The 22,141-nt window shown below is 45.4% G+C and overlaps 1 protein-coding gene across 8 annotated transcripts in view; it reads right to left on the bottom strand.

The window, feature by feature from the left end:
- PPP1R12B (protein phosphatase 1 regulatory subunit 12B) overlaps positions 1-22,141 on the bottom strand; it is a 102,836-nt gene that overhangs the window by 19,928 nt on the left and 60,767 nt on the right. For 6 of the 8 annotated variants that reach the window (XM_062013416.1, XM_062013415.1, XM_062013419.1 and 3 more), the window contains 5 exons: positions 21,214-21,304; positions 20,622-20,792; positions 19,739-19,922; positions 19,064-19,176; positions 17,764-17,808 (listed from right to left, as the gene is read on the bottom strand). In XM_062013416.1, the coding sequence (XP_061869400.1) occupies positions 17,764-17,808; positions 19,064-19,176; positions 19,739-19,922; positions 20,622-20,792; positions 21,214-21,304 (604 nt within the window). Of the gene's footprint in view, positions 1-3,995; positions 5,208-5,237; positions 5,977-17,763; positions 17,809-19,063; positions 19,177-19,738; positions 19,923-20,621; positions 20,793-21,213; positions 21,305-22,141 lie in introns of those variants that run through there. The other 2 variants (XM_062013420.1, XM_010199769.2) reach the window with 2 other exon arrangements.

Raw genomic sequence — 22,141 nt, 5'->3', positions numbered from 1 at the left:
CGAGCTGCAGACATTGTTCTTTGACCAGCAGTTGCAGCTCCAGTGCATGAGGCACTGTCTCCACTGCTGGAAGGATGAGGCACTGTCAGGAACAGCACAGGAATGGCTGCTGGTGCCCTGGGAAAATGGATGGATTCAGCTCCCAGTCTCTTCTAGCCCTGTATTCTGTGGGTTTGTATTCGATTTCATGAAAAACAGAACTATAATGGGTTCCTGCAACTGAAGTAAACACTGGTTTCCAGTTCAGCAGCCTGAAGTGCTTTGCTGCCCACAGAGTTTCCATCTGCTCTTCCCATGGCCACTCGTTCCCATCCCACAGCACCTCCCCAGCTCAGTCGTACCAACGTGCTCAGTTTTGTGGCTGTAACCAGCAGCTGACCCAAATTAAAGATATCCTCTTTTTCCTTCCCCTTTCACCTCTTTGCCAATCCAAGCTGATGCCCTGCTCTGGTGCAACCTCATGACCTTCTGGCCTCCTTACCCCGCACCGGTCACTGGTCACAGCTCTCTGGCTGTTTTACCACCTTCTACAGAGACACTCACCACTGCCCAGGCAGTGAGGGGTCAACATGGGAGTTTTAAATGAGGTTGTATTCTTCTTTCATTCATGACCATTCTGAGCCCCTGATAGTTAACAAAACCCCTGCAATGGCTTTGGGTTGGATCAATTTACTCTGTTCCTCGGAAGAGAGGAAAACTGACGAAGAAAGTTTAGCTGCAGGGACAAAAGCCACTTACCCACAGAACACGTGCCCTGACCCACTTTATCCACCCACATACAGACAGCAAGGGGAGAGGAGACTGGCTACTGAGTCACAGCAGGGAACATCTAAGGGGTGGTGCCTCAAGAATGACTAGAAGCTCCCAATATGCTTCCAAATACAGACATTTACAGACAAAAACCCCCTGAGAATATGCAGAACCCAGAGGGATTTTTTACTGATACCCATCTAAAGGACGTGACACATGAGAAATAACCAGTGACAGCCAAGTCACAGTGCTGAGGAACACAAACTAAGGCTAATTGCCTGAAAGTTAAATTTTCCATAACTAGTCAGCAATTCAGAAATCACAGAATGGTGGGGGTTGGAAGGGAGCTTCAGAGATCATTTAGTCCACCCTCCTGCCAAAGCCAGTTTCCCTCTATCAGGGGGCACAGGAACATGTGCATGTGGGTTCAGAAACCTCCTGATAAGGAGCCTCCACACCCTCCCTGGGCAGCCTGTGCCAGAGCTCCTGATTTGATCCTGTTTCAGTTTATGCAGCATCATTTCTAGCACAACCAGAACAAGTCCAAATCACCAAATGGAAACCCAGGAAAATGAAGTTTTCTGGAGAAGTGTTTTCATAATACTCTTTATTCCCTAACACACTTGCAGTGGCAGCACAAGCAAGGTAAATGATTCACAGAGCTCTACCTAACATGAGAATAAACCTGTTAACATGGATATCCAAAACAGGATAAGAAGCACTCACAGAGTGAAAACTGTCAGGCACAATTATACTCAAAGCTCTGTGAAAGCTGCAACCATTATTTATGTATTAACATCCAAACCATACTGGTTCTTCTTTAAGATTTAGCCTGGATTCTAGATGTTCCATGTCCACATCAAAATTGCACCCAGACTAGAAGCATTTGCTGATCACTGCTAAGAGGAACTTGATTGGGAGGCTGGGTAACAGAGATGGCAATTGAGCAACTGCTGCTTTTCACACTCAAGGATTCCATTATGTGATGTGGTGAAAAGATATGGCCCATAAAAGGTGATGCTCTTGCAGCCCACATATCCCTTAGTGTAGCTCCTTCAGACACTCCAGTGAATGGCAAGACAAAAATCAAACAGCACAGAGCACTGAAGGCACTTAAAACTTTATTGCTGAGCCTTCACTGACAAGAATTCGTCTGGAAAGTTTGAGCTATAAGTGGTGAAGGTGGTTTAATGAGGAAGCAATCTAACATCAGGGGGATAAACCTTGCAATGAAACCATGAACACGCAAGGAGAGGGATGTGGAGTGTCTCAGGGAGCCAGTAACAACCATTAAGGGACAGCAGCTGCAGGGGTGCAGCCACAGTTGAACATACAACACACATAATATGAGGGGCTGAAGCTTTGATGGTCATTTTTACAGCACAAAAATATCAGATGACAAGACTAGGATGAGCACTCTACAAAAAAGGGAGGCTGGGTTGACAAAGAGGTGGGAAAACTGAAAGGCTGCAGCTGCAATCTGTGCAGAGTCAGTTGGGAGCGTGCACTCTCCTTGGCTTTCATTTTCCTGCCTACCCAACAGCCCATGGAGAAACACCAGGGTTATGAAGTACCACAGTGAACAGATGGATGAGCCTCAACACAAACTACAGGGTGTTGCCTATGAAAAACCCAACTGGCTCAGCATAAAGATTTAAAAGAAAACAAAGAAGAGATAATTCAGTCCTTCCTTTCACCCTCATCCTTCCAATCCTGCCCTTTATTTGCTCACTAACACAGGACAGGTTTTGTACCACAGGTTGCCTCTTACACCCTTGGAACTATGTGAGTAACATTTTTCTGAGGAAGAGAAACCTGGGGCTAAAACAGGATGGTACAAAACTTGTGATGAAAAGGTTCCCACTGCCACTAAATGAGCAGCTTTTGCCAAATGATGTGATTGATTTCAAACAGATCCCAGTTTCCACTTTCCAGTGACATCCTTGTTAAAGCACCTGAAAAGGCTGAACTAGCAACAGTTACCCAGGGTGACTTCACAGGATTTACATGGCTATTTCTGTATTGGTGACTATAATTCTGGGCTGTTCTCCTTTGACATGAGGAATTCAGTAATTGAGCGATTCAGAGGGAATAGGACAGTGCTGACCCTGCACAAGGAGGTCATACACCAACACCCAGCTCTCACCAGAATCTCCTCTGCCTGTCTTTTGCTCCTGTGCCCTATTCAAGGATACTGCCTTTCTTATGACTTGTAGGAATTCACTGCAAAGTGCTCACCCTTCTCATCTGTGCATTTGGAGAGATCCCAAATTAAAGGTGGAAAACCCCACATGCAACATTATCCTGACATCTAAGGAGGAGTGTTGTAAGCAGCAGGGCTAGTGCAGCAGGGAATGCCATAGGAAATTGCTCTTCAAATGGCATTTGAATGCAGCTGTTTGGCACTGATACCTTAACAAATAAAACCTTCTTTACTTTGTCTGGTTCTTGAAGAGGTTTTTTCCATGTCTGTACCATATGTGAGGCTCCCTGCCTGCTCATATATTTTCACAGCCCTGCTCAGCTGGGAATGTTTAAAGTCCACAGGTCTGCTGGTATCAATTTTGACTGGATGGAAAGAGAAAAGATTCCAAGGTATCACATTCCTACCTGCTTTATGAAGGCTGGTGTCACCCTGCAGCAAGGGCTTCTGTCACTGGGAGCATGGGGGAGCACGAAGGGGGAATACACACATGGGACAAATCTGCAGAAAACTGCACTGTTGTTTCTCCTGCTTAGGGCAGAATTACATTGCATTGAAGAAAGAGTTAACTCAGATACATTGCTTTAGCCTGAACTCAATCCTTTTCTAATCAGCCTTTGAAAGCACAGGCTATTTCCATCACCCAGATGGCACCAGGACTGTTCCTACACTGACTCATGAGTCGATGCTGCTGCACTCCTGGTCTGGCTGCTCCCAGGTCCATGCTCTGAAGCCACAGCTGCCATTGCCATTACTACTACCAGGACACTCCTGCTCATGTGTTGGCTTGCACTAAAATCCCACTGCCACGAGCAGCTGATAGCAGCTCTTCTTCAGGCCCTCCCATTCTCACTCAACACCTTTCTGTACCCACCTTGTGCCTCTGACACACTTGAGAGCTCCCACCACCTCCTCCAACACTCATGGTGCCCGCCAAGAGCCTGTAACCCCCAGCATGGCTTTAGACAGGGAGAAGCAGACAGGCATGCACCACAAATGCAGCAGCCATGGCTCTTGCAAGATGTTTGTCACTTGTTTCTATGCCTATGGGGTGGGGAGGAATGAGTCAGTCTGTGTGGATGACTGATCTTAACAAAAAATGGGTTTGGGATGAAATGAAAACATTTTCACTTCTATAACCAAGGGCACATCTGAAAAGTTCCCCACCTGCCACTCAGCTGGTTACCAATACTGTGGCAATCTCCTGAGGAATAGTAAGCCCAGCTGTAAAAACTGATGGAGCAATTTCATCTGAGCACACAAGGGATATCTTTAGATCACCTAAATCTCCCCAGGAGTACCTCAAATGGAGATGGGAAGAAAGCACAGACTCCTAGGTTAAATGGTTCACAGACCAGGAGCAAGCAGCAGCCACGAAAGGCCTGGAGAGTGAAGTTCCCAAGGTCAGGGACCACTTCCCTTAACAGGTTAAAACCCTTTTAACATATTTCAGACAGTGTTTTTTCCAGACCAAGACATATCACTTCAAAAGGAGCAGACAATGCACATCTGATTTGAGCAAACACCAGTGCTCACATCAATTTAATGCTTACATCTAAAATTAGCCTGCCTTTTTAAAACTAATTCCTCCAGGCTTTGGCTCCAGCATGATAATATTTCTTGATGGCGAAGAGTCTGTATCATGATACGGACCCAGAGAGTTTTGTGACAGCCTCTCCCATGACTCCAGAGCCATCAGCAACGCTGTTATGAAATGTTCCCCCATCTTTCAAACACCTTGGCAGACGGGGGCACCCAATCTACCTGTTCACTATCTCAACCTGCCTCCTGCTACAGGTGGTTTCTTCATTTTTGTTGTTGAAGTCATTAAACTACATGCCAGGTCAGCACAGCCCCAGGAGGGGAAAGCTGGAGAGCAGACCTCGCTTCACCAGCAAAATCAAAGTGTTTATGGAAAGAGTGCAGTTTAACAAGCTGGTCAGGTTTTGCACAAGAAGTTATTTTCACCAGTAAAGTTTTCTTCCAGCAAGAGCCGACTGGGAGAGTGGTGTTTCTGTGAAAAGCAGGATAGGGGGAGAACTAGCATCACAGCAGCTCCCTACAGCCACTAATACAAATAATCCCAGTGCAAGAGCTCTGGCAGCTTCCTTAAAACCTGTTGCTGCAGAGGCACTTTCCCAAGTTTCATTCTAACCATCCTCCTTTCAAAGCAAACCACAGACACAGGTCTCCGAGGGTAAGAAAACAAACCGCCACCACCGGTCTCTGCTCAGAGCACATGCCCAGCAGATCTCTGAAACACAGAAAGGAAAAAGCTGCTTACTCTGAGTGTCTTTGCGATCGGGGAAGGAGAGGATGGGGGAGAATCTGACTGAGCCTTCCTGCTGCGAGTATATTCTTTACTCCTGCTGTACAGGGATGACATGGCCTCGCGGGCTGGGTGTCTTTGAGAAGCAATAAAAGTCTTGCTCTCCTGTCGCTCTACAGTGCTGGGCAGGTCCTTCTTCCAAGGTCAGAACAAACTAATTAAACCATTCACAGCTCTGGTAATTAAACCCTGCTGTTTAGGGTGTATAATTTTAGGCATTAATCTGCTGCAGGGAGAGCTGAGGCTCCACAACGTTTCTTGTCCAAGAAGAAGATGAAGAGCCAAGTGTGAAGGACTCGCTGTGCTCCAGCGCTGGGCGTTGCTCTGTGCCAGCCTCACCGGCCGGGCCTCAGCACAACTTCTCCACAAAAGGACTCGTCCAGAGCGTATGCCACAGGAGCAGAGCAATCTCCTCTCAGAAATGCAAGAGGCAGAAACTCACAGCTCAGGAGAGAGAGCTGGAAAAGCAGCTGGCTTTATCTAGACACGAAGCTTTTGCCAAAAAACCAAAAAAGAGGAGGGGGAAAAAAAGCGCAACCCAAGTGTTGCTTTACTCCAGAGAGCTGCTGCAAGCTCTGTGCCCTCACCACGCAGAGCTGCATGCTTTAAGTGGAACACGAAAGCATAAATCAGGAACAAATGCTGGTTTGGAAAGGGGCAGTCCAGCTGAAGTTGTGTGTGCTCCGTCCTCCTCCTCCTCCTCCTCCCGGGCGCCGTTACCCACGCGCAGCCTTCTCCCGTCCCTCCCCACCGCTGCCTTCTGACATTCCAGATCCTGACTTGCTCCGAGAGGAATGCTGGAGGGCAGCCAGCAGCAGCGATTCACTTTCAGCTTGGGATTTGGGCTGCCACTTGTAGGGGAGGGGAAAAAAAAGGAAAAGAGGGGGGAAAAAAAAGACAAAACAGGGGGAGGGTGGGGAGGCAGGACAATAACTGCTGAGCTCCGAGGCCTGGCAGGCTGCGAGCAGGAGGCTGGAGGCAAATCGATGGCACTTTGCAAAGCTTAAAATCCAGCAGGAGTTTTGCAGCTGTGACAAAGGGAGATGTTTGAAAGGACAGGGAGCAGTTCATACCATTAAAGGGAGGACACACTCACGCAGCACAACAGGATTTTTGTTGAGCCTGGTTGAAGCGGCGAGAAGGAGACGCAGAGCTTGTGTAATGCATACTGATTCAAAGGAGTGTTTGGGATTGAGGAGGAGGGGAGAGGAGCTTGGAGGAAAAGAAAAAGGGTGGGGAGAACATGTACCTCTCCAACTTCCAGCTAGCTCTTTGCTGAGCCACGCTGCTGCTGCATAAGAGCTGAGTGGAAAACTGCTCTGCAGCGTCTCAGACAGCAAGGCTGTCACTGCAAAGGCAGGTGGATGTCCCTCACATCCCACCTAAATACACACATGGGACAGTTGTTTGAAAACCCACCAACACACAGCAGGTGCACTCATTTCACACACTAAATACACTCCATAAGGCTACAAAGCTAGGTTTTTCTTTGCTGGAAAGGCATCAAGCTCAGGCACCTGCACTGGACCAGCTTGGGTAAGGCAATGTTAATGGACCAGTACCATCCCAAAGGATGTGTCCTTGCCTAGACTCATTCACATCCACCCATACTGGGTTCTGAGCACACAGCTGGGTGCCTGGAGTTCACCTATCTGCAGTGCAGCTATCTGGAGCTCCAGCTCCACAGGCTGCTTTATTGTCACACATTTCTTAGCAAGTGTAGAACAATATAGATATAAAAACATTGTAAGAGTATTAGTATACTTGGGTATCTGATCTGAAATATTGCCCCTTTCTTGCATGCTGCTTGGGGATTTTCCTGACACATAGCTGGTGCTTGGCAGAGCAGCTGCATTAATTTTTCCTGTCATCCAGCACCTTCACTAACCAGGGGTGATGCAGCATCACTGTGAGGCCACAGCAAGAGGGAAACCTGGCTGTTGGAATGCCCTTCTCTAGGAAAGTCACTTTGAGATCAGGTTTCTACTCGATATCTCCTTGTGAGGAAGGAGAAAATTCATAATTCACTGACTGCAGGAGGGGGGAAAAGAAACCCCACAGTTTGGAGAAGTCTAATTCTGCCTGGCAATATTTCTGCCTTCCCTTTTAAAGGTATGGAAATTAAGTCCAGACACACAAGAAGGTAGTGACAGGCACCCTGCTGCTCGAGGAGACTGTGGCAGGACCTTGATCTTTCCAGCCTCCATCTGTTGCACTCATCATCCCCACCCTCCACCTCTCCCAGCAGTCTGAGGTCTCTGTTGTACAAACACACCACCACAACTCAGACCTTTTAAATGCATACACACACAGGTGATCCTCTCACGCTACTCTCAGTTTCTGGGGTTTCAAAACAGTACCAGTAAGTAAAACTGGGCTAACCTGTGTGGCCACCAGCAGAGCTGAGTGTCTCAATCCCAATCACAAGGCTGGTAAAACCCAGTTTAGTCACCAAGGTGGAGTTCAACAGCTCTGAGTTAGAGGGTTTTGCTTTCCCTCCCATCCAGCCCTACATGAACTGCTGCTGCATCCCTCCATAGTCACATCTCTGCTGAGGAGGGGCAGAAAAGCTCCAAAATCGACATTTAAGAGCAGAACTCACAGCCTGAGCCTCAAATCAAAACAAAACCCAAGCTTTCTATTCCCTACTAATTAAAAGTTAATTAGTCATCGAATGCAGATGTCTCACAGACTGACAGAGCACATCTTGGTGGATAACTCACTTTAAACAGAAAGGCTGCTGTGAGAATTAGTGCCCCTATCAGCCAGGAGAAAGGCAGCAGAACAAGATGCAATATGGCAAAACACGCTGGCTTTCATCATTATTTCAACAAAGGTGCCTAATTTACAGCTTTCTTCCTGACATTTGGTACAGTTTACTTTCAGGTTTCCCCCCCATGTGACTGTGAAACCCGACTCTTTCCTCTGCAGCGCCGTCATCCTGGCGGTTGTAATAGTCAAGGTCACGGTTGAAATCTGACTGTTTCTGTCTGTTGAGGATATTCTCAGTAAGCACCAGCAGCCTGCTCTCTGCTGTAGCTGTGGTGCTGCTCCCCTTTGCTATGACACTATTTATACAGAAAGACATGCAGAAAAGCTCACCTTCCATTTCCACAGTCACTGCACACAAATCCAGGCACTCCCTGCTGCTGCATATTTCTGGGCTGCAGCACATTCCTGAAGTACAGGAGTACAACTATTTCCTATACATAGGGCAATGGGCTTGACTAGCATCACTCTTTGCAGCCATCTTTCCCTTCAGATGGCTGTCCCCCCCTTCCTTTAGTAATGACATCTGTGTTTGCACTCAATTGTTTGAATTCATTAGAGAAGATGACCCATAGGTAAAAAAAATGGTGTTACCACAAAGAGGAGGAAGCCCTGAGCTAAATACTTGAGAGGAAAAATACAAACACCCCTTTTATTCATATTGAAAATCACCTCCAGAATGTGACACTGGTAAAAGAAATTTAAGCAGCACTGTAACATTCCAAACTGCAGCAGATAAAAATGAGAAACAAAGCTCAGAGTCAAAGGCAGAGCTGCAGAGTAATGCTGATGTGTGACGTGAGCCCACAGCCTGTTCTTTGGGAGTGCAGAGGAAAAGGAAAGGAGAAGTCCTCTTGGGAGACCAGAATTCTAATAAAACTCAAAATATGATGGAGAGCAGTTGGTATTTTTGGCACAGATTATCTCCTCAAAGTCCTAGCTGTCATTTTCCACAACAGGTTTACCACACACTTGTGCATCACTGAATTACTTCCCATTCAGCTGACTGCTTTCACTTGTAGCCAAACCTCCTGATCTCCCTGAGCAGCCAGGTACTGGAGAGCATGTTGGCACAAGGCTCAGCTGGTGAAGGGGCCAAGCTGAAGACAGGAACTGGGGCCACAGAGAAGCAGGACACAACACACACACTCCACAACACACACCTTCCCACAGGGCCTCCTCAGCCACATCTGTGAGATTAAAGCCAGACAGGGACCACTCCTGCCCAGCAGCACACAACCCTGCAGTCCACTGAGCTTCAGAAGGTCTCTGGCATTGTTTTGTCCAATCCCCTCCTGTGCTGGGCTGAGCAGTGCAAGAACAAGGCTGGACTGTAGTCACAATTATAACCCCCAAGAAGCAAGAGAGAGAGGCAGGCAACACCCTCTACGTCCTCTTTTGAACCTATTGCTGAGATCATTTTGCTCACTGCTTTTTTGAGAAGCAGAGAACTCCTCTTAATTGCTTAATGCAACCCCAGACATCACTGGTACTCCCCCTCCACAGTGTTTGGCTTCACAACCCTGACTGCTGGGTTTCCCACCTGCAGGAGGAGAGTGAGCTGTTTGTGTGGTGAGTCATGTTCCAGCCCAGGGAAATACTGAAATCTGTAATTTTATGCAATATTTCAATCAACACTAAACCCACATTTATTCTCAATGACACTTCTCTGGAGAAACAGAATGAAATTAACTTTCCTGGCAGCTGTTTCCAAGAGCCAGGCTACAAAGGCACTACAGGCCCATAAAATAATTGTTCTGTGTCTGAAGTAGTTCTGCAAAAAATCCAGAGAAATTCAGTTTAAACATGAAAAGCCCATTAACTACTGAACTATTCATGCAGGCTATAGAGAACAGAGTCAAGATTAGATTTCCTATTGCATTTATGCTACTGGATTGGCATACAGAGCTGAAAATCCACAGTGTAAGAGTACTGTGCCTTCCCTTTGGGGTAACATTCATACTGTGGGCAGAGTTAATAAATCCTGTGATTCCTTTCACCTCAGGTTGTCCTATATGTGCAATTCTTTAACTCCAGAGTAAGACATAGTCCTTGTGCATACCAAATGGTACCACTGCTTTCTGCCTGGAAGACCATCTTACCTGTCTCCCACCACATCCATATCAGACACAAGCATTCTTACTCTCTGATCAATCTGAGATGGGGTTTGACAAGTTAGGAATGCTGGCTTGGTTTAACATGCAGTGCTCCACAGTCAGATGAAAGGTCAAGAACAGTTCTGGTGATCACTTTGGGCACCAGGCATTTCTTCCTCTACATGGCACCATGCAGTAAAAAGCCTTGAGAGGATTACCCAAAAATGTGGAAGGGAATCCATCTGCAGAGAAGAGGCTGAGTCTTGTTAACCCTCCTGCTCTCACATCTTCATTCAAACTGTTCATTTCAGTGCAGAATGAGTTGATTTGGAGTTAGCAGCACTCTCACTTAACCCAGGAGATGCAACAAAAAGCCAGTTTTTAGAAGTTTTAATAATAAATCTTCTTTTCTGTACAGCTACCTATTATCTACAGACTGTAATCTGGCTTGCAGATACACTCTGAGAGTCCAGAGGGCTGCTGTTAAGTGGGACAACTCAGTGTCAAAGCCACAGCAGCTGTATTCACTGTAATGCCCAACCCACTATTATTTTGGATAATGAAAAGTTGATTGAAAATACATGCTATATAAAACCCACTCTAACACACTGTGAATAAATCACTTTAAAATTATATGCAAGCTTTAACAGGTTCAATTATAGCTTTGCAGGGTTTATTCAGAACTAAAAAAGGCAGCAATGGTTATGTTCAGCAACAGAATGCTGAAGGGCTGTAGCCAAGAAATTATTGGTAAGGCAATAAGCTGTCTTGTAAACGTGATGTGAAGGCACTGCAGCAGTTTGCCATAAATGGAATACAAAGCATAGAAGTGAAGAGGCTTTCATCTGCAGGGCACAGACTAGGATTCCCCAGAGCAGACTGGGCGTTATGTCTTGCAGATAGGAAGCAGAAATGATCTTCCTCTCCACCCAAACACACACATGGCAGTTGACAATCTGTAACTGCATCATACTTCCCCCACTTCTCATCCCCATCACCAAGTTTGTCACAAACAGGCTGGAAGCTGTAGCCATGAGGCACACCTGGATTAGCATGAAGCAGAAGGTAATTTTAGTGTGGACTGAGAACAGCACATCTCAAATATAAACTTCAGAACTCTCTTTTTGCTCTCCTACAAATACAGAGAATAAGAAGCAGTAGTGAAGAGAGTTTAAAGCAGCATTCTGAGGGACATCTTCTTAGCACCATTTAGTGTCGACCAATGCACACAAAAGTCTTCCAGCAGTTCTGTGGAGCAGAACTGAGTCCTTAGAAGCATCAATAAGGTGCCTTGAATGTCAAATCCAGCATTTATAACACAAAAAGAAGGAGTGTCCAAAACTTCTGAGCATCTCCCTAACTTCAGAGGCTGAGAACTGAATTGAATGGGAAGTTTGCAGACAAAGGAGAAGCATTTCACTGTCTCGGGGGTCTCGGCACCAGAAGGGAGGATGTTCCATCGATGGATGGCAACAGCAGCAATAACCAGCAACAATACAACAAGGATGCAGCAACAGACAGCTGGAGAGACAGGGATGGGGCAGTGACTGCTTTGCCAAAAAGAAATGTGTCTGAGACCATGGATTTGATTCCTTTCAAGGCTACAAATGCAACCACAGCTACAAACACCGAGGCCCGTGGTGAGCCCAGCACTGTGTGTTTTCCTGCCTTGCTCCTCACCGTGTCTACAGAAAACGAGCTGTGTCCTTTCACAGTCAGCCTCTTTCCCCAGACTCAATACCATGCTTCATTCAAAAACCACCAGCACCATAAAATCTGCAGAGATGCCTTCCACCATCTACTCAGTGAAGTTTAGAGCCTTCCTTGCACCAAAACTCAGTTGAGTGCATCCAGTGCCATTAAGGATGAAGCAGTGTTAGAACATAACATTTTCCAGTCAAAGTCGTTCCGCAGTTGCACTCTGCAAGTGTTTGCTGACAGGTTCCCTCTCCCTTCATCCAGCTTTCTTGCACAGGATGAAGAATCACAAACATGTGGAGTTACAATGGAAGAAATTTCCAAAGGTTTTAACAGGCCGTGTCAGGGCAACTGAGAAAGGAAACACTAATTCAAGAGCCAGATGCAAACATGGCTGCTTCAAGCTAAGGGACTTTCCAAAACATGACAGAGAGAATTAGAAATCTCAGGGCACTCACAGAGTAATGATCCATTCTGCTCTTTCTGTAAATTCATTGGATCTGTGCACTTCCCACCTGCCCCAGCCACTCCACAGCTACAAAGCCTTTCTGTTGGCTCATCCGTGGAATCAACCAGCTGCCACAAACCACTGGCCAAACAAATGGGTAGCTTCAACACATTGCTATCCAAATATGTTTCAAGCCTATTTCTGGCCTTCCTTCAACAGCAGCAGAATGTAGTACAGAAGGTTACGTTCACTCCCAAGGATGAAACTTAGGAGCAATGAAAAAGTGTCTATATATATAGAAAGCCACCCCACAACAGTGACCAGCATTAGCTACATGCTAGTTAGTTACTATAATGAGCAATAAAAATGTGCTTAGGTGTGAACTGAAGTGGTGGAGTATTCCTGCCACGAAGGAGTTTTACAGCTTAAGGATTCTCCATCTGAACCTACCAAATAATGAAGAAGCTTCTGCCAAATAATGTTACTTCTAGCAGGGAAACTCCACATCCAAAAGCAAAAAAATCTAACAGTGACTTTCCAAATATGAAGCTTTTTCTGACGAGAAGCATGTGGGAGGATGTAACTCAGAATAAAACGTGACCTTTTAAAGACAAGGGAGACAAACAGCATCACCACACTTGAATCACTGGAACACACAGTTTTTCCTACACTGGTACTTTCCAAAGGATATTTTATTGCTGGGGAATTTGACTTCAGCTTTCCAAACAAATATAGATTGCTCCTCAGTTCTTTGTTAGTTAACTGACAACACAGCTTCTGCTTTTTGCTCCTTCCGAACATATCTGTGAGAGAAAGAAGTCATTTACTGCCTAAACATGGGACTGCATAATTCTGCATGGGACATCCAGGCAACTAGGACTGTTGGCTTCCCAGGGCCTTTGCCACAGAGCAGCATTCACCAGCATCCTGGTGAGAAGAGCCAGAAAGCAAGCATTGAGTGTGACACCTTCAAGCTGCATTTGCTGAAGCCATCTCCTCTTGCCCAAACACAATTCACTTGTTCTGTAAGGCAAAGCTCCAGGTCAACATGACACAGCCATTGAGGGTGACCCAGACATCTACTGCTGGGGTCAGCAACTTTAATCCAGCAGATCAGATTTTTTGGAGGATGCTTTCAACCACATCAGGAGAGACACCCTTCCCACAGCCTGCTGCATGACAAAGTATGATCATCAGCTTCCAGGAGATGCACACTGAAGGTCACTGGGAGTGGTTGTGCTGTATCCACACCATGCTGGAGCTGGAGGGATGCACACACACAGCGTTGATCCTGCTGCCACCCTACCAACCATCACACCGCTCCCAGGCTCCTTCTGGGAAGGAAGTAGAAGGATCCCAGGACACTCGTGAGAGAGCTGCCATGTGGGCAAAAGGACAGGACCCCGCGGTGAAATGGGATCATTTGAACTGACTGCATAGGCCTCCCAGCAATGCCAGCAAAAGCCAAGGGGTCTGGTGGGTAGCCAGAGGATTGCTAACCTCAGCTCCATTGCTTCAGGAGAAGTTAGTTGCTGACAACTGAGAAAGACATAGTCACCTCAGACTACACTCAAATGCCAAGAGCAATCCTCTAAACAAGCAGCGCAAAGTGACGTTAACCAGCTCTTGAGTGTATGACCTTGTAAATCATTCCTGGAGGACTTGTTATTCTGCTTCATCTTCCTGGGACTTGCAGATTAGATTGTAGCTGGTTTTGTGTTACTCATCTCCAGCATGGACACCGCTTCTTCACATTACACCTTCCTAATTCAGCAACTCAGTGAATTAGAGGAATTAACCTCAAGGATTTCAGCTGTAGCCCTGTCATCTACACAGCCAACTGGGATTGCTTGGCTTTAAGCACTGACAATATGTTTTCCCAGGGCTGTAAATAGGAACTGAGCAGCCATGCTGATGATTTAAATGCTGCATCCACAAGGACAGCAGACAGCAAGTCTGATACCCTTCTCAAACTATTAAGGTTAAGAAAAACCACCCCATGCACATTAGGCTGGAGAACTCATGAGGTAAATCAGCTGTGTCATTTTTCACAGAAACATCTCCAGGATGAACAGAAGTTTCTATATTGCCTTCCCCTCCTCTACCTCTTAAAGATCCCAGAGCCCTTCAAACACAACCAAACTGTTCTTCGCTGTATTTTAAAGCTCCATGTCAAAACATTAGCCCATGCTCTCGCAGCAATCTCCTGCTGCTTTACATTGCCAGCTATACACATACTGAAGATATTTTCTCAGAGCATACACAAGCCATTACAGCATTTTGTTTATAAACAGGACCAAACAGAGCCAACCTCTCACAGCCTTATGTTACACGTAGTGAAATGCTCTATAATTTAACTGTGGCCGTGCCAGTGACGCACAGTACCACCAACGCTACCCTGGGCCCGGGCCAGATGGCTTCCTGCCCACCTCACGCTGCATCTGTGCTAGGAGTGAATATGCAAGGGTAGAACCAGGGAAAAATATCTGTATTCTTAGTCCCCAGAAGGGCCCCTGGCCCAGCAGCAATAAGGCACAGGACAAGTTGTACCACATTGCACTCTCCAGATTAAGAGTTTACTTTCTTATCAGCTAGCACAAACTTTACCTATTTTGTTCCCTTTTACTAGTCGACCTTCTCTTGCATCTCAGCAAAAGAGTGCAGGCTGGGAAGACATACCTTACCATATTAGGCAATGTGAGTCCAGAAAGTGGAGGACTTGGAGCCTTCCTTAGCTTAAAAAGACAGTCTACAGGCACATCTACAGCCTGTACAGCACCAGGCATCAGTGCACAGTGTCAGGGATGAGGGGCAATAGACCACTGGGACCCAGGGCAGCTGTGAGGCCTCCTGATACACACAGCCTGGCTACGACAGCAAGGTACAAACCACTTCCAGCTGCTTATCAAATCCATCTCTGAACAAAGGTAAACAGCATGATTACAAAAGCTAAATGGGAAGTCTCTGTGGAAGATAAAATGCCACTCAAAAATATAGAACAAAATGAGGATGCCCAAGTCCTAACCTGAAACAGCTGGAACATTAAGGCATTTAGGAACTTTCCAGTTTATTGGTCTTCCCTGAGAATTCATGGAATCAAGCTTAGAAAAATCAGTCCTTCTAAAACAAAAAAATCCTTTTTATTATTATCCAGTAACATCTGCTGATTTCCTGTTAATAGCACAAGTAGGCAGAACAGCTAGTCCACAGATGGAGTCATAGAATCATAGAATGGTAAGAGTTGGAAGAGACCTTTAGAGTTCATCCAGTCCAACTCCCTGCTAAAGCAGGTTCCCCTGGCTCAGGTGGCACAGGAACGTGTCCAGGTGGGTTTGGAAACCTCCTGAGAAGGAGCCTCCACACCCTCCCTGGGCAGCCTGGGCCAGGGCTCCCTCACCTCACACCAAAAGAGTTTTTCCCTGGGTTTAAATGGAACTTGTTGTGTTCCAGCTTCTTTCCATTACCCCTTGTGCTGTCACTAAGACAGGACATGTAATATTTACAAAAGACATGTAATAGTGACAGTATTGTGTGGGCTCCAATGCTGTTTTGCAGAATGTAAAATACATTTTGTACATCCAAGTCCAGAGGCAGGAGTGGAGCCCGTTTATTACACTTACTGTGCTCAGTATCCATTATCATTGCTTCAGTGGTATTCTTGCAGAAAAGTTAACTCCATTAACATGTCTAGGTTTTATACTGACTGTCCTAGAGGAGTTCATGAGAACAGATGTTTTCTTGACACTTTTACTACCCAGAAATTTGTGACTTTACCAACATGACACTCAGTGCATTCCCCTGTAGTTAAAGCTTTCCTTTGGGAAACCATCTAACACGAGTGAGGCACATTTGTAATGCCACTGAAGAGAAATGCAAGGAGATAAAATCCTCTACATGATTACAAACAGTTTTCTATTTCTCTTATGGATGATGTCATTTAGGATACACTTTCCTTCCGAATTTGTTCCCAATTTGTCCTGCTGTGTAACAGCAATGGCAGAAATCAGGTACAAGCCATGGTCAGAAGAGTCAGGGATATGGAAAACTCTTTACAAAATGTACCACTGGACCACTCTCTTTAGTCCTCACCATTATCCTTCAAATGCTGCATCCCAAATCAAAGCCCTGATCTACATCTCCACTGACACTCTTGTATTTGTACTCACTGGCCCCAGCATGACTGAGTTCTCGCTGATGTTCCAGAGCCACTACCTTGCTGTGGGCAGGACAGGTTTCTGAAGCCAGCTCACCTACACATGGCTACTAACAGGATCTTTTGGACTCTTGTAAGCTTTACTTTCTTAGACTAGACTGTAGCCAAACTTTTTTCCCACCTCTGTCACCCCAGACTGTACAAAGGCTTTTTCCTGTATATGTCCTTCCCAGCTCTACCATGCAAAAAGCTCTCCCGAGGCTGCTTCTCCAGAGGCTTTTTCCAGCTGGAGTCCTTGCGCCCTTCAACACTTATTCCATAAAAAAACACCAGCTTTAGCTGCTCTTCCAACTTTCCACAAGCACTCTGGACCACAAGGAGAAAGGGAGGGTCAGGAACACAACACATGAAGGTTGTCTGACACATCCTATTTATTAGGAGACTGCTCACCGTTGCCTAAAACTCAGCCAAAGCCTCTGGGCTGCTTTCCCACGCTGGTGCTCCCAAGTTCCAGCCAAAATAATTTCCCACTTCTGAGAATTAGAACAATATGTATATGCTCCTTTCTTTTTTTTCTTAAAGAGTCAATTTACCTTTGCTAAAAACTTTTGCTTTTCTTTGCTAAGCTTCAGTGCTGCATAGTTTGGAGGAGGGAATTTGAGTAGGGCCTTTTTGTGCTCCCATGGAAATCTTCCCAATATCAGCCAAGTTATAAACAACTGCAGGAAAACAGTAACAGCTCACAAAGTCAGGAGAGTCTTTGGAGGTCTGCAACTAAAATGAGACACTTCAGTGTGTTTAAGTTCACAACTCTGATGGTGGCACTCACCAATCTACAATTATTATCAACTCATCAATAATTATCAGTTGATTTGGATGTAAAAGAAACCAGCTTGTTGCTTGCCAAGACAACTTCTCACAAGAAAACAAATCCATTAGGAGACAGGAGTTCAATACAAAACATACTGTCTAAAATAATAGTGTCAGGGTGACCCTGATACAAGGTCATGAACCTTCCTGGGGACACCTGACAGCCATCACAGCTCTGTAAAGACTCACCCCTCCTACTGCTGCACTACCTCCAGGGTTGAGAACTGTCTATGTAGCTCTCAAAGAGCCAACTTCTGAACTTAGGCCAGTCTGTAGATATTCTTTATCTTTCAGATGAGAAATTAGTAAGCAATTTGGTTCTCTGAACTACCTTCCAGTTTGCACTCAGCTCCTCTCCTATAAATGACAGTAAAAGCCACAGAAGACTTCTTGCTACCAACACTCAAAGGTGAAACACCAACTATTTGAACATATGCATTCACTTACCCGAGTTTCCTTCACTTCCTCATTTCCATCAACTTCTTCATCATCCTAGGATGAAAAGCAGAGAATATAACTAGGCAGCCTTGGAGAGAACAAAATTTTATCACAGGGTGACAATGTATTGCTTATGATTTGATGTTCAAGTTAAGGACACTTCTGTTGAAAGACATGCCCATCTAGATGCTTTTGGCTGATTATCAGGTCAGGTCTTGGTACTGAGGTCAGACTACTCTCTTAAGCTGGCTACTGTAGTCTGAACACATCAGAGACAGCTTTGGGTTGGAATGGACCTTAAAGATGATCTGGTTCCAACCTCCCTGCCATGGGCAGAGACATTTTCCACTAGATCAGGTTGCTCCAAGCCCCATCCAACCTGGTCCAACACTTTCAGGGATGAGGCAGCCACAGCCTTTCTGGCTGACCTGTGCCAAGGCCTCAGCACCCTCACAGGGAAGAACTTCTTCCTAATATCTCATCTAAATCTCCTCTCTGGCAGTTTAATGCTATTACTCCTTGTCCTATGACCACATGCCCTTGTAAAACTGACACTGACTTTCAAAGAATATTCTCCACTTCAGGTAGACTCCAGGAGGAAAGACTAGTCATCCCAGATAGCTTGTACTTACACAGCCTCTCTGTAAGCCACTGCCTCTCTGTAACAGCTCCAGGATTTCACAGAGCAATGGCAAACTACCACAGCATCACATCTGACTCCATATAGAACTCAAGGGACTCCTGAAGTTGTAGCTGTAGTTTTGTATAGAGACAATAGGGAAATGAACTACAACTGAGAAGCAATTTGCTTTCTGCTCTGAAGCTAGAAATAGTGCTGCAATGATCCAGTAGACAAGTGGGCAAGCTATAAAGCATTTAACTAAAAGAGAACAATAAAAAGAAATTATCACATTTGGCATGCAAGTGAAGAAAAGAAAGAATAAGTTGAAAGATAATAAAAAGAGAGTGTTTACAGCAAGTCTTTCCATAGAAATTCTAAGGGTTCCAGTAGAGACATTCAATTTGTCTATAACTCCAAATATTCAACACATCTACTGTTGCCCCATGGAAGCCCAGTGGGGTTTTGTTCCTTGTCTTGTGCAGGAGGCCTCTGCCCTGAGGTGTATGAGTAAGGCTGTATGTCCACAGCTGGACTTACAACTGTTGCAGGCTTCTGAACCATGAGTTGGAGAGAGGACTAATGGGAAATCATCTCACTTGGCAAAAACATCTGAAGCTTGGAATTGGAAAGAAATTCACCTTGGATATTACAGGATGAGCTTCTCTTTTCTAAGGAACTCAAACTTACATCTTTTGTTGAGAAAATGATGCCAGTGCCTCTTCGCCTGTCCTTTGGCCGCCGCCTCTCTCGGATCGACTGTTTATTTGCAGATCTGTCGTCTAAATCCTGATCTTCACACTCTGGGCAAGTAAAGAAAGACTGCTTTGGTTTCAGTGATTTACATCTGTGCTTTTGCTAAGGTACTGAGATTCTTCACAAGCTGATCAAGGTCATCTTGGCTTGAGTTATATTACAAAGGAATAATAAAGAAAATGATATGGAATCAGTGTCCAGCTGCATCTGCTTACTCACACTCCTCTGTTTATCAGAGCCCACAGAGACTACCAGAGCTGTCAGCTCTCCCTAAATAACCCTGACTTACCCCTGTTCTGAGAAAAACTCTACTAGGGGGATTGCTCTCCCCAGCTCTAAGATCTAAACGCTCCATGGATTACCATCTTGTTTACTTATCCAAAATGGAACAAACCCTTTTATCCCTCCCTGTTACAGGCAATAAGTTGTATCCTACATTAGGATTTCCACTTAAACAACTAACATTTGTTTGGTGGGATGGCAGCTCCCCATAACACTCCCCTCAGAATAACAAAGTCAACTCATTTTCTCTGTCTGTACACACTGAAAGTTCTAGAACTCATGAAAATCCCTGAGCTTTGACTGCTCTTCATTCTCCTGGGTACATACCATTTTTCTCCATTTCTGTATCTGCACCTCTGAAATCTGCTGGATTCACAGAGTCAAGACCTAGATACTTATTTGTTCGAGTCAGGTATGAACTTGTATAAAGGAGAGGTGCTGATGTGGAAGGAGATACAGGTGTCGTAGGTTTGTCTGGTTGTACTGGGCACCTCAGTCGCCGATAGACACTCTACAAACAAAGAACCGTGACAGAAAGTTAGTAGAATGAAGAGGAATGAGCAGGCTTGGGATCTCAGGGAACTGAGTAGTCTTTTAGAATGGAATGTTTTCTTCACTGCTGCTGGAAGTGATCACCTCCATCTGCCAGATGAGGTTCATCCCGTCAGGCAGGGATGAATACCAAAGGCACTGTACAATCCGTCTCATGGCTGGGAAGTTGGGGATCTAACTCTTTGGCCCTAGAGCCAATGGCAGGACAAACAAGTTACCTAATAGAAAGGAATGATTTAGAGTAAAAAAAACCAGAAGTGATGGCAGTGGTGGTCTCTCTAACTTTCCATCACACACAGAACATCTGTGGAAAAAATGTGAACACAAAGCCTCAGTCCAGCCTGCACAGCAAGGATCCAGGCCATGTTTCTATCATTAGCCTTCTCACTCCACTTTCTATGATTTATGGAGTTGTATTTTCTGGCAAGAGACAGAAAAGTGAAATTCCCAGCAGAGAGCAAAGGAACAGCTAACCTCCCACACCTACAGATCCCCATCCCGAGGGAAGCAGAGCCCTGACGTGAGGCACCACTTCTCAGTGTTACATCCTGAGCTGCTTAAAGTAAACAGACATCCCCAAAAGGATTTCTGCCCATCTCAGCTATCCTAAATAGTTTCATTAACTCTAAAGCAATGGAAGTGAGGCCAGGAGCATCACCTCCTCATCTGTGTTTCTGCTCCACCGTGACCGGGTCTCCTGCCTCTCACTGTTGTCCTCTGCAGGCTCCGTGCTCTCGGCCTTCTCGCTCTGCTGTTCCTGAGCTTGCCGCTCTGCCCGAGAGCGGCTGAAGGTTCTCTCTGCCTCCTGAAGGTCTGTCAGTGTCACACCCTGGAGAGAAAGTAAAGGAGAGGATTTTGACCTCTATGCAACTAGATTACAAGTCTTCCAGGTCAGTTTAAAATGCCCAGCAGGCTTATATCTGACCTGGCTAATGGTCCATCTCTAAGAAAATAGAAGGAATTTTGTTGTCTTTAACACATTTCTCAGTGTACTGACATAACCAATGACTCAAGTCAACCCAAATATACATGATCCAGCTACAAAACAAAGGCAGAGACAAGAACTTTGGAACCTAACTCATGTATGCTTGGGGGAGTATTTTCTAACAGTTGTTTTGAGGAACTTTTGCCAGAACTTCTCCAACACAGTGCGAGACAAGCCCCACATAACGTAAGAACAATAAACACTGTTGCCTCTCCATTAGTCTTTCTTCATCCTACAGACAAACATGAATATTTCCATTCTTCACCTGTGTAGACCTGCGAGTCTGCCGGGCCTGCCTGGATCGTGCCTTCCTCAGTGACTCTGCTTCCTCATCCCGCACTGGAGTCAGGTATGACCTGAAAAAAACCCATCAGAAGAGGTTAAAATAAAACCAGGTGCTCTGCCTTCCTGTCTCTGTGATGTCCTGGGGTATTACTCCCTTTCATCTGGACAAAAAAAGTCATTTTAGCTCCATCTACCAAGACTTCTGCTTTGGGACAACTTCCCTATGAGCCTGTGACACACAAATGCTCACGTTTAGAATCTCTAATAAACTCCTTAGTGTTGGACATGTCCTGCTAAAAGAGTGTAACTCTTCAGTATATTATTTGCTCCATTCCATGTCATTGCATCATTAGCAAAAAAAACCCCACCACAACACAAACCACCTCTTATTCAGATAAAGATCTCAGAACAGAAATCCTGCCCTGGCACATTCCTCAGACCCTCCTTCCTGTCATTAATTCATGAACATATTCGTGCAATCTACTGTCTTCATCAATATGAAACTCATCATACTAGAAGCCAGCTGAACTGCAGGCATTTATAAAGACAAAATACCTTGAAAACCCCATGAAATTAAAGAAATGACCTTCACATGCTGGAGTAAACAGAGTTCCTTAACACTGAAAACCACACAGAATACAGAGCTGGTCAGCACCACATTTCATTGGACCTGTGGGGTTTCAGAAGAATTGTTCAGATGAAAATATACAAGCTGAAGTCTCTGCCCTGATGTTGTCTGTGAAAGAGCTGCAGAATTCAGCAGTGCTCCCACAGAGTCAGGATTGCACAGCCATGAGGCTGATTTCTGTCTTGTGGAGTGGCTTCCATCTTAGGAAAGATTAATTAGATTGGACTCTTCAGCCTGGTTAACAGGGAATGATTATTAACACTCTCACTGTACAAGGATG

This window comes from Colius striatus, chromosome 22 (genome assembly GCF_028858725.1).
Source record: "Colius striatus isolate bColStr4 chromosome 22, bColStr4.1.hap1, whole genome shotgun sequence".
Classification (NCBI taxonomy): domain Eukaryota; kingdom Metazoa; phylum Chordata; class Aves; order Coliiformes; family Coliidae; genus Colius; species Colius striatus.
The sequence above is the reverse complement of the archived record's forward strand: the minus strand, read 5'-3'. Positions and strand labels throughout refer to the sequence as shown.